General features: G+C 43.3%; 1 protein-coding gene across 6 annotated transcripts in view; it reads right to left on the bottom strand.

Annotated features, from left to right (window-relative positions):
- The window catches only part of KCND3 (potassium voltage-gated channel subfamily D member 3), a 134,747-nt gene that overhangs the window by 14,320 nt on the left and 98,274 nt on the right, over positions 1-22,153 (bottom strand). For all 6 annotated transcript variants that reach the window (XM_087761934.1, XM_087761938.1, XM_087761939.1 and 3 more), the window contains exon 4: positions 6,654-6,755. In XM_087761934.1, the coding sequence (XP_087618060.1) occupies positions 6,654-6,755 (102 nt within the window). The remainder of the gene's footprint in view (positions 1-6,653; positions 6,756-22,153) is intronic.

The raw sequence follows: 22,153 nt of genomic DNA, 5'->3' as shown, positions 1-22,153 counted from the left end.
TTTTTCTTAATGATTTGGCTCAGGTGAGGAGCTCAGCTTTGATTCAAAACCAGTGTGCTTCTAGCCATTTTGTAGCTGTGGAGGAAACCTGGGAGATACTGTTGATGTATGACGTGAAGGCTTAGGAACCAGAAGGTAAAGAAAAAAAAGAACCTGTGCTGTTTTATTTTTCAAAAGAACATTACGACTTTTAAGCTTGACGTGACCTTTGAATGCCAACAGATGTACTCTGAACTCTAGTCTCTGTTAGGAGACAAAACACAAGCTGTCTTGCTTTTGCTGAGCCGAAAGCCTGGCTCTGCCGGACCTTCAGGGCTGCACAGAGCTGGGCCTGTTGGAACTTGCTTGTGTTATTGCCAAAGCCTCCTGAGTCATGGCTGCACGCCAGATCAAAAAATGTGCATCCAGGCTTCGTGTCTTGGACTTTGTCATGCTGTTTCTAGAGACAGGGCTCCTGGCTCTGTCTCTCCTCTTCGTGGATGTGACCGATTGTTTTCTGCACTTTGTACCCGCAGCGTATCAAAAGGGGGCTGCTCTTCCCTATGGTAGTGTACATGGTTGTTGGTGGAGAGTTTATAGCAGGTCCTTAGGACTGGGTTTGGTGCAAACTGAAGGTGCGTAGCTCCTCCTGTGGCAAAGCCTTCTTTGAAAGGCAGCAAGAACGGAGAAACAGGCAGGCACTACTTCTGTAAGAGTTAATCTATATAAATTATCCTAGTCAAGGATATGGCAAATGAAGAAGCATTGTGCAGCAGTGGCAAAGGGTTTATGTTCACATGAAATGTGGCAGCAGTTCCCTGGGAGAAGGAAGGTCCCATCTTCATTAGTTTCTTATGGCTCGTGGCTTTCACTCAGTATGATGGCTTACTGTGATTTATGTTTTAGTAACACAGTGCCCAGGAGCCCTATGAACTGCCCAGGAACCCTCTACATCATTAGCACAAAACCAGAAGAAGGCAAGCCTGTTTCAAAAACCTCACAATCCAGATACTTGACTCATTGTACAGCAACACCTGTACAATTGGGGACCAGCATTCCCTCGTTTCCCCTGTGTACTCAAACTGCTGAAATGTGGCTAACAAATTTGTAAGCTAATGCAGAGAATAGGGTGTGCTTAGAGTCAAGCAGGCAGCCTGTGCCATCTGGGAAGGGATTGGGTACAGCTGAGAGTATTTAGGTTGGAAAGCTATTAAAAGGTGTGGTCCCTCCTAGGAGAATATAGGAAGACTTGAGGAGGATGAACTGCTTGTGGCATGCCTATTTAAGGACTCTCGGTTGGAAAGACTTATTGGGGCTCTTTGCTGGTTATTCTTGGCTTCTGCATCAGGTATGTGTGCGTGTGGTGATTTGGGAAAGAGACTGCTCAGACTGCAGTGTTATTAGTGGTTAGGATAAGCTACAGATCTCAGACCAATCTCTGTGCTTTTGTTAAGCTGAGGGGCTTGATCTGCTTGAAACCGCTGAAATGGAAATGGATAAAAGGTTAGGAGCTTGAGTTCAGTATGTGCGTGATGTTTTGCTCATGCAGAAAGCTTGGCATCAAGCATTCATCAAAGCTGCAACAGGGCAATTTAGACACCTTGAGTGTGGGGGAGAAATCCAGTACTCTGTATTTTTGATCTCTGTACTGTGCTAGTGAATCAGATCCTTACATTCCTCAAAATATAGCATGTCACTTACCCTGTGATCTGATGATCAGATAAACCTCAGAAATGGAAGGAAAAGAAGCAATAGGTGTTGTTTAGAGAGTTTCTGTGCTATTTGAGAGGCAGGATTATTTTTCTCATTTTCTCTGTTCTGTGGTGGCAGATTTAAGATCTGGGTTGTTAAGGATGTTCTCTTACTACTACTAAAGCTCCTGATCTTGAAATTCACTGTGATTTCATGACGCATTAATCTGCATGTGTCTTTGATGACTACCATTTTCAAAGACAATTACATGCATTAAAATGGCAATTAGGGGTTGTAAAATGTTTCCCTGTGCTCCGTAAGTAAGGGGTGCCTGGTGTCTTCTGTAATGCCTAAATCTGAAAGTCAAAAATTGACATGCATGGCTTGAATCTCTGCTTAGACACGAAACAGCAGTATCTAACTGTTCAAGAGAGAAAATGGGTGGGATGGGAGACACAACAGAACATCTTGGCAGAAGTGCCAAGATGTCTGTTGCTCTCAAGGGGGTCAAATTCAGATATGCTTAAAGCATTGCTTTTAAATACACCCATGTGTCCCAGTGATTCACTGCAAATGCCTGTTCTGGATGCCTCTTCCAGGATGGTTCTGTGATCCTTAAGTGAAGGAATAGCTCTGACAGATGCCAAAACATAGCTGAACCGGTACATTAAGAAGGCTGACTTACTGTACACAGAATTAATAGATTCCTGTGGGAATGCATCTTAGGCAGGTTATGGATTTTTTTTGTTGCTGTTGTTTTGGAAGATGGAGCATTCCCAGATGTATTTTTAGCAGCGGCCTAAAAAAAATCAGTTCCATTTTTCTTATTAACAATCCTCCTGGTGAGCTAACACATCGAGCAGGTCCTGTTTGTACCCTGCTGAGATTACTGACTCTGCTGAAGTCTGTGTTGGAATATTTCCCATGGAGGTCCTTGCAAACCCTAAAGCAAATATGATGCTGCACTAAAACACTGGAAAAGGAGAGAGAGAAAGAGCACATATTGTAAACAGTACCTTTTTATGAGGATTTGCTTGAGAGGAGGTCTAAATAGAATCTGAAAGCAAAGATTGAGCTTCCGTAGCTCTGGCAGAAGACCTAAGCCAATTGTTAAATTTTGGCAGCACAACTTAGTCTTTCCCTCTGCCTTCCCTCCTGAGGCTAGGCTTGCCGCTGAGGGCAATGGATCAAGGGATGGCAGTGACCAGGAGTAAAGTGCAGCATCAGTGAGTATGACTCCTACCTTATCTTTCTTTCACTTTTTCTTCAGTCAGCTCAGTGTTTTCAGAAACAAAGAGCATGCAACCACCGAGAACATCCTAGCGTGCAAATTAAGAATGAGATCTGCAGGAACTACTGGACGTGGTCTCACTAGGACAGTGAGAGTGCCAACATCACACAAACGCTTGGCATTTTGATGGTACTGTTGAGGAATGTATACCTATAGAGATTGCATCAGTCGTACCTACGCTACTGCAGGCAAACAAAATCTGTGTCTTCATTAGAAGAGTCTGGCTGTAATGAAAAAGCTGGTGGGGGGGAGGAGAGGAGATGGTTTGCTTTCTGAGCTGGGATGCCAGTTTTGCAAGGATTTGATGCCAGCTACCATTCAGTTTGTTCTTGGAAGACATTCAGTGAACTGCTGGTTGCTTGGAGGGAGACTGAAACACATTGTAGTGTCAGTTCTGAAATCCAAAATACTTCCACTTTACCTCTTCTACTTAGTGCTTCAGCACGCAAAATTGGACACTGGTGAACCGAGATGAACTGGTTTGGTGGTTAGACTGTCCCTTCCCATGAGAATGGCTATAAGGCTTATCTATGGCTAAGCAGATTCTGCTTTTGAAAAGACCTCACAACCTACTGTTCCTAGGATATACACCTCCTAGCATTTTAGCTAAAAGGGAATTTCAGCTAGCTGTACAAGGAGATTAACGCTAAGAGGATATGTAGGCTGCTGCCATGGGAAGAAGCTCACCATCCCTTGAGCACTTCTGACATAAAGCCCACTAAAAATCTCTCTAAATGAGAAGAAAACGGTCTGAGTCCTTCATGTCTAGATGGCAAATGCAAAATGCCACAAATCCACATGTTTCTGAAGCAAGAGTGTGTATTCTTGCTAGGAGCAGAACTCCTTCCTGCTGCTGTCCTTGGATAAATCCTGTTCTTTGCTTTTTCTTTACTTTGATACAAGGCTACAGGCTGAAGATGTGCTGTTCCCTTGAAAGATGGTGTCAGTGTATTCATTCTGGTGCTAACGAAAGGACGTTCTGGCACGTGTGCTGGAATCTTCAACAGTCCTTATTCCTCAATTTATTGGTTTGAGTGCGGAGCCACAGCCAGGATACGTTCTGGGGCCGCTGTTTTCCTTGGGTAAACCCTCAGGGGGTCAGACTGCAGGGCAATCTGCTGGGCACTACAACAGTCATACATTGGTCACAGTACTGTGTGATTGCTAATGATGAAAGTGATAATATCTAGTCATGGCCACGTAGTAATTGCAGTTGGAATTAGTGCTGGGTAACAAAGCAGCCCAATGGCAATCTGGCCATGTGAAGTCCATGAAAGTTAGCCTGAGTCCTGGACAAGGTATCAAAATGGGATGTGTATCTGACCAATGAAGCAGCTTGGTACTAATTTGACTGACGGATATGCACAGTATGTAGATAATATTTTGGTCCCTAATATAGCTACTACAGAAGTCACATTCCTTCATATTTTTACAGCTTAAAAAATTTGGCTAGACTATGCTGTCATTCACATTTTGTACTCTTAAGAATAGATTGTTCTCCTGCCATAAAATGAAAGGACGTAAAATCTTGCCTTGTGGAGTTCAAACGGTCGTGTATACCTTTACAACAAAGAATGCTCTGCGGTTCTGTCATTAATTAATGCCACTACCTGTGGATGGAGAGACGTGTCTCAGTTCTTGATTCAGGTATGAGGCTAGTCCTCAGGTAGTCAAAGATCATTTCCTGGTCGTCGTGCAGATGCCAGGCATGGCTTTGGCAAGCTTCTTGGTTTAGTAAATGATATTCATGTATGCCGCAGGTGGATGGTAATCCTTCCTTCCCCATGCCCTTTGTCTGTTTTAACAGGAAGTTCCTTCGGGTGGGGGTATTTTCTTACAAAGTATTAATACAAATGTACACAATATTCAGTGCTTTTCAAAGTAGGATTTGTGGCTCTTACTGGGCTGTGGGGGAGTCATGTTAGCATTTAGAGCTATCAGCCTACCAGAAAACAAGGTGCACCCAGAAAAGCTTGGGAAGCCCTGCTCTAGGTGCTGCTGTATATCTAAATTTAGTTATTAATGGGTAAAAAAATCCTCTAGAACCTCGTTAGAAATGTTTTTGTTTTCCTTCCTGTGTCTACAGTAGCTTTGTAGCCAACAAAATGACCCTTCTTCCACTTATTTTTGGGCAAGTGCCAGGAAGTGAACCCATTCAGCCAAATATTTCTCTCAACCTCATGCATTTTGGACTTAAGCACTGGTGCGTCAGCTGCTCTTTGTGAGTGGTCTTGGCAGGGAGTTTTGGTTGACAAGAGAAGTGAGGAGATTCTTGTTGGGATGACAGGCTGGAAGATCAAGTGCAAACTGAGTGTCCCTGCTAAGCTCTTCTGGCATTTTTAAAAGCTAGAAATCTAAAGCTCAAAAGGAAGCTTTAAATTTGTAGTAAAATTCTTTGCATGTTCCTGGGTAATGACATAGTAGAATTTTCCTGTATGGGGATAAGGCTCCGGACTAGGTGTGACCAGTCTTCCTGGTCTCTCATATTCTTGATAAAGAAACTTTCTTGAACTGCTCAACAGCAACATATGGTTCAAGAAACAGATTTTCTGAGTGTCACTGCCATTCGCAGAGCAGGAGACGACGTTTGATGTGTAGTCAGAAGGATCAAACTTGTTTTGGAGGGGAGAACAGAAACTGATCTGGGCATCCTACCTTCCAAATCTGTATTTCATGCGAAGTGCTTTTGTAGAGTCAGTTTAAAAACTATTCCAGTTGTAAAGGGCTGGATTCCTCTATCTCAGTCTGCACTGAGTAGTATCCTACATGCAAAATAAGGTGCAACACAAGTCCCTCTGTGTGCTGTACCCACTGAACTTGGGTAGGAGTGGGCTCGGGTCCCACTGAGCAGCTTTCACCATGAGCTGAAAAGGTTTTTCAGCTTTGATTTTACAAATGCAAGGATGCGTGCCAGGGAAAATAGTAGACGTTTGAAGGATTAGGGCCCAAGTAAGGATGCACGAACAAGTGCTAGGCAGCTCTGGTGGCTCAATTAAGTATTCTTCATCTCGCTCTTTGCTCCCCACGTGCACGAAAGGCTGATTTATTTGAAATGAAATCCATGAAATGTGCTAATACCTGCTCTGGTGTTGATCAGGCTTAATGTAATAACCTCCTCTCATTTTCACTGATTCTGCTGAGCAATCTGACACACTTAAAACTTCTCTTCTCACGAATAGCTAGTATTAGCCTCCAGAGGCCTTTCTGTTAAAAATAAACCCACCATGAAACTGCCTGAAACAGGGAATATCTTCCTGTCCTGTTGAGCATGATCAGATAGTCCATGTTAGAGGGAGACTCTTGAAAATAAATAACTGTATATTGAAAGAGAGTGGATATTTATAGTATGGGCAGAGCCTGGGTGGTATAAATCGGAACAGCTCCATTGCACAGAGAGCTTTGAGGGAACTGTGAACCTGATCGTTGCTGGAAGGTCAGATCCTTTCCTAGCTCAAGGAAGCTTTTTCCTCCCATCCAATCTTACAGCTGGATTCCAGCTGTCCCTTCACACAGCACATACAGTGCATGAGAGCATAATTACAGCATAATGCCATCCCGTGTGTGAGGCTGCCACGCTGGATAACGAGCAATTAGGTGGCAACAGAGAGAGAAGGGGAGGGAGCCCAGGGAGAGGAGTGGGAATGGGGAGCTTTGCAAACTCTGCGGAAGGAGATGTTATCTCTGCACTCACCGTCAGCTCGAGGGCTTCGTTCAGGAGGCCATTGCGCTTGCTGTGAAGGTAAGCGTTGGAGCTGCCTGTTTTGGCCACTCGAATCCTTGCAAGTCGGGCTTTCTGTGAAGAAGGCAAACAAACTGAAGTTATACCTTGGCACGCTAAGTGATCGGTCCTGTGCTGGCAATATCAGGAGGAGGGAAATGTCAGGTTCTTCTTGTACCTGAAAAAGCCTGGGGGTGAAATACAAGGGGTGCGCAGACAGGACAAGGCGCTGTTGAGAACAGCTAGCCCAGGAGTCAATGAGCGTGTACGTCTGAAGAACATAATCTGCCACGGAGCGTTAATGGCCTTTCCAGAGATAAGAAATGGGGTTCTGCAGATTTGTTTATCCTTTCAAAAGTTAATAGTCATTTTTGGGGGGTGAGATGCCCAGCAACTAGAGACGCTTGTCTGGGACATGTTCCTGGCATAGGAGGACGGTATGACAGTATGTGATCTAGCGGTGTGTACGTGCTGTGCATGTGTGTTGCTTTCATGGCTCGCCTTCTTTCTAACGTGCTTGGTTGTTTAATCCTCTCTTTATCTTTCAGCTCTGTGCTCTGACATCCGTGTTGTCACTTGCTCTGCTTGCACTGCAGCTAGCACGGTGACACCCGGTCCTCGTGATGGTGGAGATGCTGCTGCAGTACAAGTGGCGAGTAACAGTCATTCAGAGGGAGGGCAGCCGAGAGGGAGATTTGGTACCTTGCTCCACTTACCAGTCAAGTAGCATAGGTTATTAATTTAATATTGGGAAATACTAATGAAAAAGTCTACGTTCATCATCCTGCAGTAGGGAAAGGCACCATATTTGTTCCTCGTGTCCTCTGCAGTGGCAGTGCTTGTTTATTAGCTTTGGTATCTGATAATATAAGACTGCCCAAAAATATGCATCTCTCTACAAACTGACAGAAGTCACTCTGTGACAACGCAGACATTCAGCTCTTCTCATTTTTATTTATCCCTGACCTTCTTGACCTCCAGGTGGACAAGCTAAATGATAAAAACCAGTCCAGAATAAAGCAAGTGAGAAAAACTAAGGTGGCTCTCTTTCTTTTTAATCACACAGTTTTTAGCGTTTCAGTTTTTCTTTTCAGTAGTTGCCTGCTTCTCTGTCAAGTGCTGATTTGCCTTTTTCTTTTCTAGTGTTAATTTATGACTCAAACACCATTAAAAGTAAATACATGAAATAGCTGTGGCTATTAAAAACTAATTACATTGTGCTGTATTTTAAAATGCTGCATAATCTTTTAAATAACATGGAACTCGTGATTTTCCTTTCTAATTAGAGGTTCTAATGGGTATACACTGTAGGAAGAGTAAAGCCAAGAGGCAAATATCTGCAGTGGGTCCAGAGAGTGTAATATTTCCAGGAGCTCTATTACCGTACATGCGTGAGTGACTCTGGCCCTCAATATTTGAAAGATTTGTTTAACCTTAAGAGCTTCTGCTTAAGCAGACAATTTCTCAGGCAAAGACATGTACAGGATGCTAGTTTGCAGCGTTAATTAGGTGACGCAGACTATGACCAGTCTGAAAAATAGGTCTTCTTTTGACACCCCAAAATGGGGACATCCAAAACTGACTTTCTTTTCTATACTCCACCTAGATTTCATTGTCCCATTTTAATGTTAAGACTCCAAGTCGGTATACGAGAGTGAAATCTTTGATGAAACTTGCTCTGTACTGGGGCTGAGGTACAGGGCGATCTGGTCACCCTGTGAAAGGGGCACGAGTTGTAGTTGCAAGATGTAGACTGAGGATACAACAAGAAAATGAAATTGGATCTTCAGTTTTTCTGAAGACTTTCCCAAACTGCCATGTTGCTCTAGGCCCCAAGTAAGACTGGCCTGAGACTGTAATCTGGAACAAAAAAATGCAGAGACTACTGCTATTGAAGCTGCGTTATGGGGAGAGAGCAGGGGATAAGGGACTGAGGGGTATTCCATTTCCCAGTTACGTGGCATTGTCGCTCTGTTCCTGTTAATTACAGTTCCATTAAATTATTTCTTCCATTTGCAAGTATGTGACTTTCCTTACTTTTTGCAATGATCTTCTCTCTTCCATAATCAGGATTGGATACTGGATCCAGTGATGGTCTTTACAGCGGGGCTCTGATGGCAACCACAAAAGACTTCCCTTTCTTTCAACGCTTGACAAAATATCAGCGCCTTTGCTGAAGGAATTACTAGAGTCCCCCAACTTACTCACCTCACCTATAGCAGGAAAGGTTTCATCCTCATCTTCAGTTCAATCGTTAAAGTGGATTCAGTCTTAGGCTCTTGTAATGAACATTATTCCCTTTGCCTCCAGGCTAGCAGGGGATCAAATATTAATAGCTCTACTCCACGTGGACTGGAGATGGTTCGTTTCTGAGGTCTGTTCTCTTTTCTTCTTTGAAACAGGGCCACTAGCTGTCTAAATAATTAAGCCCCATAGCTTTTGTAGTTTAGAACAGACGTTGTTATTTTAAAAAATGTCAGTGGGGCAGGACAGAAGTTAATCCTATTCTCTTTGCACAGAAGACTGTCTAGGATAGTCACATCACCTAACGCTGTGTCCCCATCATGATTAAAGTTGGTAGATATCTTGATTAACTCAGCTAGAGAAGTTAATTAAAATTGGTGCCTGAAATTGGTTTGGCCCTCCAGACAGTTTCCCACGTTGGACTAGAAACAACTCTGAAACCATAGTTCGTGTTTGTATGTGAAAGTCTGCGTGTAAATGTGCATTGTTTGGAAGGCCTATCTATCAAGTGGCACAAGCTTTACGTGATATTTAGGTACATGTCGTGTTTACGCAGGACGCAGTACTTTGATCGTGCCTGACAGTAACAAAGGGTTTAAGTGCAGCAGAGCGCTCCCCTCTGCCATCTGGTTCGACACTGGTTTTTATGACTGGGCAGAGTGGATTGAGGGCGTGAAGGGCACCCGGCAGCAGCATAAGACTGGGGTTACAGTGTGGAAGCAGGTAAAAGCTGGCCATTTCGGAGGACTTTTGTGTGATCTGTTGGAATGCATCAGCCTGGACTTGGCTGGCTGGCAGAGGTATGCTTTGACAGATCAGGCGAGGAGTAAATTACAGAGGCAAAAGCCTTGCACTTCGGGCACCCCACACAAGCTTTGAAGCAGCAGTGTTTTGCAGGGACCCATACTATGTACTGGCATGTGTTTTGCTGTCAGAAACCTAGAGAATTAGGTGATGGGGTCTTCCAAATTCTGCCAGTTTTTAACACATGTGGGTATGCTTTTGTCATCCCTGTCCTGCAGAGCTCAGTGCTGTAGTCTGCAGGACAGAAGACAGACAAGTGGAGGGCCATGTTGTTCTGGCCACCTGCTGCAAATGGCTTTTGGGGCAGGGGGGAAAGCTCTCTTCTGCATCTTATCCCACAAATGTGACCGACTAAAGGTCATTAGGGCCAGGCCTGAGATCACTGTTACTGAAAATAACTTCTGCACGGAGAGTCTAAAAAAGGAAAAGAAAACGGCACACTGTGTCTGCATGTAGAGTGGTAAGAGGAGTTGCTAGGAAACCACAGGATCTCAAAATGCATATGACCTAATCTGGAAGATAATTTATATGATGAAAATAATAATACTGATGACAGCCACTTACAGGTTAGAATGATTAATTTGGTTATCTTGGAGCCCACGTGTTCCTGAGAGCAGGATGGGAGGCAGGTCTCAATAACTTCTAGCTCCTTACTGCTTTTTAAGAAACTGGAGACTCGGAATAAGCAGGAAGGGCAGTGAAGCCCTGTACACGTGGAGTGCTGAGGTACAGTGGCGAGGATGATGTCCGTGGCTGTCAGCATCCTGGGTATCTACATTTCCCAAAGGGACTGACAAAGAAGAAAGAATAGCCTGTCTTCATCTTTTAGCTGCTTTGGAGAAGTGCAAGGAGGAGTTGCTGGCTAGGAAAAATGCTTACCAGATGGCGGGCCCAGGAAACGGCTAATTATTATTTATTGATGATTTTCATCTAGTTCTTATGGAGATAATGTTCACTCTTGATTTATGTGATATAATAAACTATTAGGTTACAACCTATGACATAATTTCATATTTGCCAGACATCTTCAGCTTTCCAGATCTTCTGTGCTTTTGAGCAAGGAGATGACTGGAGGACATGTATGTCAGGTACTATGTGTACAGGTCCTATGTGCACTCCTGCTCCCTTTTTGGACTGGAGCTGTTATCAGCATTATCCCTCACAGGATGGTTGAGGTTGGAAGGGACCTCCGGAGGTCATCTCTCCAACCCCCCAGCTCAAGCAGGGGAACCTAGACTCAGTTGCCCAGGACTGTGTCCAGATGGCTTTTGAATATCTCCAAGGATGGAAACTCCACAACCTCCCTGGGCAACTCAGGCCAGTGCTCGGTCACCCTCACGCTGAAAAAGTGTTTCCTGATGTTCGGATGGAGCCTCCTGTGTTTCAGTCTGTGCCCATCACTGTTACTGGGCACTGCTGAAAAGAGCCTGGCTCAGTCCTCTTTGCACCCTCCGTTGCAGGTATTTATATACATTAATGAGATCCCTCCGAGCCTTCTCTTCTTTAGGCTAAACAGTCCCGGCTCTCGCAGCCTTTCCTCATATGAGAGATGCTCTGGTCCGTATCCTGTCTAGCTTTACCTGCTAAAACCACACTAAGAGCGCTCCTGGCAGAAAATGCAGCTACACTAGATAATTAAGTGCTTCACATTTTTTTCCGAAACAATTAGTAGTTGGAATATGAGTAGAACTATTGTTGACTGCTGCAGTGAGTCCAGTGGTGCAACAGGTGGACACCACTGGTCTTTTAAGGCTGAAATGAAGCTGTTCTCAAAAGTAATCAACAGAATATTTTCATCTGATTTTTTATTTCCAAGGTAAAATATCACAGCCATTCAGTAAGTGCTCGATCTTCTTGCACTTGTTTGTGTCTGTTGCTGGTTTGGATCTGGACTTAAATTCTAGATGGAAAGAACGCGGTTGATTTTAGGCTATGGAAAAGATAACAAGCAGGTTGTACGTTTAAACGGGAGTTTCTGCAGGCTTAACAACAGGGCTTAGAGTATGGAACGACAAAAAAGTATTTTCTTGTAGTTACGTTCTCACCTTCCTGAAATGATCTCGTCTGTGGTACCTTTGACTGATTTTAGCATAAAATAATTCAGAAATGAATTCAGCAAAGACTTCAGTTTGTACTTCTGGGTGGGAACTCGGTGCACATTTGTAACTTGGAAAGGGAATGGATGTAACCTTCATCTGGTGGAAAATAGCTTAGCTCCCCGGCTTATTGTGGTAGTTTTTCCTTGCCAAGCAGAAAAAGGAAAATTCTTCACTTTTAAAAAAGCATTCAAAAATAATAGCGGACAAGAAATTAAATGAATCTACTGTCTGTGGAGTGCTTTCCTCAATATAATCAGGCAACACTGATCATCTGTCCTACTTATGGCTCTGGGAAGCTGATATGCCATCTTTAACAAAGCCTGGAAACGGGCTGGACTGCCAAATTAGGACTCAGGGTTATTACATGTGTTTGAACGCTGAGTGAAATAATGGCTGTTTAAAAAGCAAATGGCCCATATAATAAGTACTAGTTTTTTATTCTGCTAGCCATGGTTCCATCTGGCTATTGTAATAGGCAGGCAGCGGAATTACAGCAGTGTTAGAAAAGTTCGTTTCTGCGGATCATCTTTCTGTCATTTTAGCCTTTTTTTCCTAAGAAACAAAGTATGCACATTTGGACTTTTCTTCCTCTCAAATCTTTACATTAAACAGCTTTTGAGCCAAGTTTAAATATTCTGTCATTTTTGCTTTGGGGGAGATGTTGTAGAGCTGCATATGGAAATTAGATAGTGTAGAACTCATTATATTCCTATATAATTTGATAGAACCACTTACAGTCAGACCTTGATCTTATTTTGGGCCTCTTCATTACTTTCCAGAGATGAAAGATTCCCCTCCCCTCCTCTGTGGCTCTTCTTTTAATCCTACCTTACCCTTGGCACCATTAAAGCAACAGAACATCATTTCAAATGCACTATATCGTTTAATCTTTTCCAACACTGAAGAACACGATGTTCGATCTATTTATAGAACAATGCACAGAATATGGCGTTTAATGGATCTCGCTTCTCTACTAGTCATAGATATCCTGGCTGATTAAACACAGAACTTTGAAAAAAGTGTCGTAATATGCAAAACTTGCAGAGAGAAATGCAGGACGGTCGGGAAGCCCCTGGAGCAGTGAGGCTGGTGCCCTCCTATTGCAAAATTCCTTTTGTACATTTTCATCTTGAACTTAACAAGCTCTGGCTTAAACTTAGTGAAGCTCTTACTCCTACTGGGCATTTATTTTAGAACGTCATTCTTCTATTTAGAACATTTCTCCTGATTTCCAGCCTGCATGTATTTGTTGCCAATTTTACTCTGTTGTCATTGTATTGACGTTTTCTTTTCACATAGACCACTCCCTTTCTGGCGTTTGCTGCATTCTATGGAAAAGAATAGAATAAGCTTCACTTTTTGTAGAGTTTGACAATTCTCACTTTATTCCTTTGCTTTACATTAAATAAGTTATCTTTTTTGGAGGCCCCTTCGTATTTTTATCCTCTGTAGCTGCCCTGCTGATTTCTAATACCTTTTTTTAGTTATCAATCTGTCCATCCACCCAGTAAGGGTAACAGTCAGATCTTGATCTCTATAGACGGTTTTTCCTTGCCTGAAATATGTTATACACAGTTACTGCATCTTGGCTGAAATTCAAAGCTTCCTCTATGCTGAGGTTCCCACGCTACGAGTCCAGCTGACTGACAAAGCTAGCTCTCGTCACTTCTTAAGTTTGCCTCTTGAAATAATAATAAAAGAAATTCCTACGTACACTTTTTGTACTCTTAATGCTGTAACAGATTTTAGAGCTTGGCTCAAAATCGCTCCAGAGATGTGTGGTCAAAGAAGTGCCGTACCAATTGCAGTGGGAATTTGGTATAGTTTGTTAGAAGTGAAGTATTATGGGGTGTAAATTAGAGTGTCAGGATTTGTCTAGAAACATATTACTTAATAAACATCTTCTCAAGAAAAGAGCCTCATGCTTTTCTGCATCATTAATAGAGAAATTGCTGTTCTCCATTATTATAAAATAAGGTCCTGTGTTTCACTGAAAGCAAAGTGTGATGAGCATCTGTCTGCCTGTGATTTATCTGTCTGTCTGTGTTTCCAGATCTCACTTTTATAACATCTTTCACACAGCTTACACCCCTAATTAATAGTTATAAAGTATTCAGGGGATGGAGAAATTAACAGAATTTGATCTAGTGTCACATGCCAACGTACTAGACATGATACATGAACACGATTAATGGTGTGGAGGCCTGTGGTTAGCTACAGAAAATGAAGGTAATAGCTTCATGTAGCGCTGCTCACACCTTTCCCAGGAAGATGGTGAAAACATGGCCGGGGGAATGGGGACAATGACCACAAAACCTTTGTAACTCAAGAAAATATAAGCAAATTTGTAAAACTCGTGCCCTTCGTTCTCCCCTGTGGAATGAAGCCCAAGGGGAAGAGATGACGGTGGGGCTGTTGTCCTGCCTCGTTGCCTGCTCGCTGGCAGCGAGCACGTGTTGTCTCGGACAGGCAGGTACCCACTGGCAGCAAGGGCAGTTAAGCATCAGCGTAGGCAACGCTGTTGCTCCAGGCGGGGTACAGCCAGGAGCTGTGCTCCATCCCACTTCTCTGTGCTACAAGCTTTCAGCATTAATTGAGAGACGCGTTGCTTGCTGGCGAACAAAAATTGCTCAGAAGTCATCAGGTGACAGTAAAGTTGCTGTGCGGTGCAATTAGTTTGCTTTCTGAAGCTGCTCCTAGTTCTTCTTGCTCGTGGGGCCTCTGGCGATAAATCTCTTGCATTAGGCTTCTGGGGAAAAAATCCATCACAAACCCATCCCGTGGTCCTATTTGATAAGTGAAGGCTTTTAGAAGAATGTGTGCCTCAGCTCACGTCCTTACTCTGACAGCCACAACACGTTGGCTGCATGCCTTGGTTTGGCAGATGGGGAGGGAGAAGCCTGCCTGGCATGCTGTCCTGGGCGCTGGAGCGCTCCCGGGTTGTCAGCAGAAAGCTGCGGAGTTGTCTTGGCTACGTGCTGCTCTGGCCCTTGTTTATGCATTCCAGCATCGCCGCACACGTTCCTACTAGAATGGCTCCTAATTGTCCTGACTCAATCACTAATGAAGCTGATGCTTCATATGTGGACAGAAATGCACTGGCGCCTGGCCGGAGCTTGTGGACAATGTGTAGAATTGCTCTTTATTATTGTATTTGTTTGGAGTTAATGCTGAGTTCACTCTAAATGGCTGCACTTACATGGAGAGCAGGTGGCTGGAATTACCGTCAGGCGGCAGCCTGCATAGTAAACAGAAGAGTTCTGCAATACCGCGACAAAGAGGAGAGATGAGAAACTACTTCCTCTGGAGCAATTTGTCTGGTGGATTGAACCTCTCTTTCTTCCTGCACCGTACTCGCAGGCAGACTATGATTTCCCCCTATAGATTTTTTTTGAAAATTATCCGTAAGTTCTATGCGTGCTCTTGAGTCCCTTGCCTGCTCATGAACCATTCTCTGCCAGCATTTACTGTTGCTCTGCTTGCTACCCGTGACTGGTCAGGAAAGCACATGCTGCCATTTCTGTTGCCTTGTTTGGTGAGTCAGCAAGAATTGCTAGTGCAAAAGCTCAGATAGATAAATTTAAAATTAAAATCCTGGGTATGAATACTATTACTATAAAATAGTTTCACCTTATAACCTTGTACATGTTCAGGAACTAACTCTGCAAGAATCCACCGAGCCAGGAAAAGAAGTGGATTTATCCCAGTTTTATGCATGAAAAAACCTGAGTCGCAGAGAGGAAGGTATGAAAGGGTGATGCTGCTGCAGCATCAGTTTGTCAAAACAGTGAGACTGGCTGTAGTGGGGAGACAAAAGAGGACAGCAGCTCGTGCCTGCCTTGTGCTGGTTTAGAGCCTGATGCGATGCTGAAGTTATCGGCAGTTACTGTTTGATGGGATTTTCATGACCTTCAAACAACAAAGGCTTGTTCTGAGTCAGACTTTGCAGACCACTGCTGCTGGGTGGAGTGGGAGGAGTGGAGTAATGAGATTCTAGGACTTCTCAAGTTGGGCTGTGTAAGACATCTGGCAGTGTGTAAGCAGGCAAATTCTGCAGTGGCCCTTGAGAGATGTGCTGGTAGGCTGCAGAGCATTTCCATCCATCTGACGTGATTAGAGGACTCTCAGACCTGTATTGCCAACCCAGCACCGCATGTGTCAGCAACAAATGTTGTTCTTCATCTGCTTATCACTGTCCTGGTACAAATTAGTAACTGCAATAAGCTTTACGACCATTTACACCCACTTTTAGTTATCTTTTTTCCTGGCCCAGTGGATATACCCATATCCATTAATCTAGACATAACCATATACTGTAGTTGGCGCAGGGGTGTTTGAGCTGTATTCAGTATGTAGGCTGGGAACTGCATGGGAGCTAAACTGCACCCAGCCCACTCGATTCTGCATTACTTAAGCAGAGTGGTAAAATAACTAGTTAATAAAGGCAACAGCAAAGAATCTGATCACTAAACCCAGTTCCAAAGTAGGACAGGGCTTCCCAACATTTTTTTGGCTGAACATTTTGCATGCAGGTCTCCTTGACAAGGCGATTTCAGCTTGCGTTTATTTAGACATCTGGGATGAAGCGGGCAACATCAGCCATTACAAATCCTACCAACTGTGCTACATAATGGAGCCATCTGGACAGAGGCTGCCACGCACAACCCGGACTTCCAACAGGTGGGGAAAGGGGACACCCTCCTGCTGAGACGACCAGGGAGAGACTGAGGATGGGTTAGTCAGGTTCTTACGGATTGCAGGCTGTTATCTGGGTGTGACTGAGATGTGACATGAATGGGCCTCAAGGCATGAAACAAATGTAGAGTGGCTTCTGGATATGCGTGGAAATTATTTCATCTGGGCATCGGGCCACTATTGACAACAGGCTTAATATTTAGATATATGGGCTTGCTTTGGAGGCTGAACCTATAATCTCTAGCTCACCGATTTCAATCCTTCCTTTCAGAGGAGACATCAAGTTCTTTTATGTAATTTGGGACCCACAGAATTTGAACTAGCTGGACTGATGGAAAATGCCATTTTGCTTTCCTGGACAATATGAAAGAAAAGAGGACGGATTCCTGGTTGGTTTGTTTATTTGTCTTTTTTCCCCCTGAACTGTATGAGGGGATGTGACAAACACCAAACAGGAAACAGAAAAGGAAGAGAAAGAGGTACCTACCCCAGCAAAAATGAGATCTCTTTTTTTAAAAAATAAAAAAAAGCTTTTTTTCCCCTGTCAAAAACTGTTAAATATCAAACAACAAAAACATACTCCACACAGATTCATTGTGGTTGAAAAAACCATGTTTTTTAAATGTCAGCCAGCTTCAGTTTTAACCTTATTGCTTCTCTCTCTCCTTAAGTTCCCAACCCCATCCCCTGCTGGGAACTGAGTCATGTTCTGTCGCTGAGCTCTCCTTAGACAGCTCACAGCTTTGCTCGAGTCGCTTTTTCTGGCCGTTCTGTTCCACGCTCTGAAGTTCACTAACCCACCTCCAAAATCTAGGGTGTCAGCTGAAAAACAGAACATTTCAAAGCTGACTCCCCTGCTTTGTAGCAAATCAATTATTATAATGGCCTCATTATTGACAGGTGTGTGGGCTGTCTTTCTCATGGGTATGATGATGACATAAATCTAGTATTAAGCATTCTTTTCATCACCATCTTCCCTCTTCGTCTGCTCTGCTGACTGCAGTCCTGTTTTCCGTGCCTCTGGGAGTGACGGCTGGGTCTGGAACAGGCTGTTTCTAATATGCCTCTTCTGGAACAATCAGAAAGACGTTTGTGTCCTTACTCTTCCTTCCTTTTGGCTTGAGCCCCTTCTAAGCATCTCCATAGTTACCTCTTCATCAGTCTGCAGAGTCATAGCTGCCTGTGTGCAACCATCTCACGAGTAGCTCTTGCTGTCTGGAATAACCTTCCTCCATCTACTTCCTCTCATCGACTTCCATCTGAAAAGATATGGCTTGTCCCTTGCCCCTTCATTCCTTTCTTCTGCTGATATTGGCTCTGTGATTGAATGCTTTAATTCATCCACCCGGCAATGGGCCCGCTTCTCTGCTTCACCTAATTTATACCATCTACTCTTTGATAGCCTGTGTTACAGTTTTCAGTTCTATATTATAGTTTTATGTGAGAGTGGCTCTGCAAAATGATTTTGGCCTGGGTAGTCCTTTCCTTGCCTAAATCTGGGTGTTTGGTTCTTTCCTGGAAACTTATAGGCTAGAGGATGAAATGAGAAGTGTATTTCAAGGCTTTTCCAGTACACTGCTTGTTCTCATAGACTGAAAGGCCACCAGATAATAAATGAAATGAAGTGAACAGACTAAGAAGCTGTACTCCTCAAAAGCATTTACTGCAGACCTGAAACCAAGCACTCTGATGACCAAAGTTTTAGATTCGTAGACGACAGTTTCAGTTTAGCCCCTGTGAAATGCACCACTAAAACCATGCTAATCCCTCCAAGATTATGAGCCATTTCAGCATCTTGGCTCATTTAGCAAATCTAACCATTAAACGATAAATGTGCTTTAAGCAGGGTGGTTTTTTTCACAGCATCTGAACGTTTACGTTTCTCCCTCCTCTGTTGTGCAAATGTGAGGAGGCATACTTCATTGTGTAAGAGGCCCCTTTCTGAACATTTGTTTTCCTCCAAACTGAGAAGATCTAGAACAACGCAGTTGGCTAAGTTTTAGCCCTAAGGGGGCTGGTCTAAAGACCAGTTTGCTTTAGGCTGTTGTTGCTATTTCCAAACACTTCAGCTGCCCCTCTACTTCCATGTGCCTTCTGAGGCTGGTCAAAACTGCTTTAAATATGCCTGTGAGAACTTAGCGTCTTCATTGGCACGTATGTTTACGTGTGCAGGGAGTTGGGGCTGACAACCACATAGGCTTAACCTGTAATGCTGTATTGCCCTCGTTACAGTGGTTTTTTGTGTCTTACCATTTTTTCTTAGCAAAAAGCTGCTAGTGCACATTGCTATGGGTCAGTCATTGGCCCATGGAAGCAAACTCACGTTTCTGAGAGCTCCTGTGCAGTTTATCGCCAGCTCCTGATTCCCCAGGGAATGGGAATGCTGGAATTAGTTGGACTGTATTGGAGCAGTTTGGGGAGGTATCGAAGGGATCTCCAGTTGTCTCCTCTGAAGCATCATTCCAGGAACAGAAACCCAAACAGAACAAACTAACTTGGCTGCACTTAGCACAATCTTTCTAGCTGAGGGACCCGAGTTGATTATTTTAAAGCTGGACAAAGACAAGTGTCATTGGACCTGGGAGATTAAGGCCCAGCAAAGACTCCCATGACACTTTGAAAAACACCTTTCTAGGATTATTTTCACTGAGATCTAGTGTTTTCTTCTCCTTCTTTCTTCCTTTTTTTTTTTTTTTTGTTGTTATTGTTTGTGCAAAGGCAGCACCTTTGATTTTAGTATTGGTTCTCCAGCATTCCTGTAAACCTTGGGAGAGCAATCTGCACTTCTGGGATCTTTGTTGCACTGAGTCTAAAAGCCACATCTCTTCTTTTTGCTACTGTGTTATGTGGCAGTCTTTCAGCCGTGCATTTCTCTACTGCCCTGCTCTGGTGGGAATAATGTTGTGGCTTGGGGCTGTATTCACTCGGTCTCTAACTTCTGAACAATGAATGTTTTACTTTTTCTACTGCTGCTAAAGGAGCAGCATTTCAGTAGCTGTTAGTAGCTGCCTCTGCTTTCTCTTTCTAGGGTTGAAAAGTGGGAGGTGTAGTCCTCAAACCAGCGCCAGATACTTGTCTCCTCCTTCTTCACATTGCATCTATGCTGCAAACTGAACACAGCAAGGGAGAGACTCCAGCATTATCTGAATTACAAAGTCGTTCTATTGTCAAGCCTTTTAAGTGTCAAATTCTCTTTTAAAACCAAAGGCTGTGACATTCACTAAAGAACAGCTTCGTTTCAAAGTCAGGAAGGTCTATTCTTAGCACATCAGTCAAAAAGGAGAAAAAAAAAAAAGTCTTTGGGGGGGGAAAAAAAACCAAACAATTTTACCAAAATGAACCTTGTCAGAAATGATCAATTCGTCTTCCACTCAGATTGACCTGGTCCTTGCAGCATGCCAGAGGACAAAATTTGATGACACAGCACAATACATTAAGATTGCCAGATCTCCTTGTAATTAATTCTCTTGCAGTGCAGTTTTGGCAAAGAAGAATTTATCTTCAAGGTGATTAAATCACTGGTAGTTTGGATTTTTTGGGTGTTTTTTTGTTTTTTGGGGTTTTTTTTTTGTTTTTTTTTTTTAAGGAAGATTTCTCCTTGGTTAGTTGAAGAATAGATGCTAATGAGTAACAGCCACCTTCCGGTATTTTATTCATGCTATTTAAATACCTCTTCCTGCTAGACCAGTGCCTCATCAACAGTTAAGAGACAAAGTTAAGCCTGAGCACACCATAACCCAGAGGAACATCGGGGCTGTGCTGCATTTCCCTGTCTTCTGGAGCGCAGCCCCTCAGAAACCCCACCGTGCTGGAGGGCCCAGGTTTGCTCACACCCCGACCTCCAAATCTGCGGATGTCACATCCAGCCAATTTGACACTCATACAGTACTTTTGCCTTTGTTATTTCTCATTGGCAATCTTCAGTCTGAGTTCATAAAATATAAATAAATATGATCTATAGCCTAATCTTGAAACCTACTTGTACATTATAAAATTGATTCTTGAACTAAATAGAACTTCTAAAGCAATTATACTAATACATACCCTACACATTATTTACTCTTCAATTAAAAGAGAAAAATACTGTATTTAGCACGCTAGAAACTTAGGAGAGACATCTGTGTTATTTCTTCAAAGCTGTGCCTTCTAATCTCTGCTTATAAGGAGCTTCTGCTGGTGGGCCCTTCATATTCAAGGGCTGAGAGAGTGCAAAGAGCTTTCTCCAGCCTTCTTGAAAAAGCCATGCAAATGTCTTTGTATCTTTAACTAGACAGGGACAGAGTTTTAACTGTTACTAAAACTCTTCTGTTCCTGAGGGATTCAATTCACAGGAGGATGATGCTGGAACAAGTATGCTATCAAAGCAGATCCTATGTGCGTCCTGATCATCTCCAGAGAGACTGTCATTAATGTGCTTCTGTCTCCTTCCTTCTCTTTAGTATTCATGCAGTGATGATCATGTGAAAATTACTCACACTTCTGACTTGAGAAAACTTTCTTAGCCCAGAAATTCATCCAGTATCAAGAGAATTAGAAATTCAAATGGGGGGAAATTATACACTCTGTGTGTCAATACAACAAACCTCATAAAAGCTGCAATCAATCATATCGGTATCAAAGGTGGTGGTACATTTCCTTGTCACCAAGTGGATCACGGTCCAACGAATAAAGGAAAAGGTGAATCAGAACGAGAAACTTTGGTACACTGCCTGGAGAGAAGGACAGCCTCATCCGAAAGCACAGACCTGGAGTCAGTTCTGGAGCTTCTTTGTATTGGGATCCATGGTTATGCACAAATCTTGTTTGTTTATTTGTCTTGCCTACTTATCTGCTGCCTAGGCTATTCTGTAACAGAGATTCTGTCTCTCGCTGTGTTTATGTGCCATTTCAGTAGAATAAGTGGTTTCTCTCAAAGTCTTCAATTCTTTAAATGGGCCATTGCGCACTGTCCCCTCAGCAAACCCGTACCCGAGTGCTCCGGTCCTTCCCGTGCACGGACACCCAGCGTGTTCCTGTCGCAAGTTAAACCCCGGTACCTTATGCCTGGGTGCAGCCTCACATGAGGCAACCCACTCTGCAAATCATTTAAATTCATTAAAGGAATGTAATGATCCATACTGGTTTCCCACTGTCCGGCTGCTGACTGAACAGTGTGTGGTACCAAGTGGACTTCCAGTATGATATCTTTAGATATTTTTATCTATATTATGTTGTATGACTAATCAGATAAACAACCTCAAAAACCTCCCAAAATTCTTGCGGTTTGATGTTTCACATGTACAATGCCAAACCTAATGCAGGTATGTGTAAAACCCAGCAATGACTTATGGAGCCTGCAGCTCATTCCTGCGTGATTCTGTCTCTCTGCTACTCTCCTTCTGTGTTTTGACTGCCAAATTTTGTGGTTTTGTAGGTCTTGTATCTCGGCTCTCTGCTGTCAGCTCCCGGAGATGCAAGAAGTAGGCACGGCCCAGATGCTTGCCTGAAGCAGAAATAGCACATCTTTCTACTACTATTCTCCATCAGGTCCCCTGAGTCTTGAATTTCTGGCAGAGAGCATTCCATAGGGAGAAAAAAAACCCAGACCTTTAGTTTGCAGTTGTTGTAAAAACCTGATTCTGGTTTTGGTGT

This window comes from Nipponia nippon, unplaced genomic scaffold (assembly GCF_047370975.1).
Source record: "Nipponia nippon isolate SJK-2023a ecotype South Korea unplaced genomic scaffold, ASM4737097v1 scaffold_25, whole genome shotgun sequence".
Classification (NCBI taxonomy): Eukaryota; Metazoa; Chordata; class Aves; order Pelecaniformes; family Threskiornithidae; genus Nipponia; species Nipponia nippon.
This window is presented reverse-complemented; position numbering and strand designations above follow the sequence as displayed.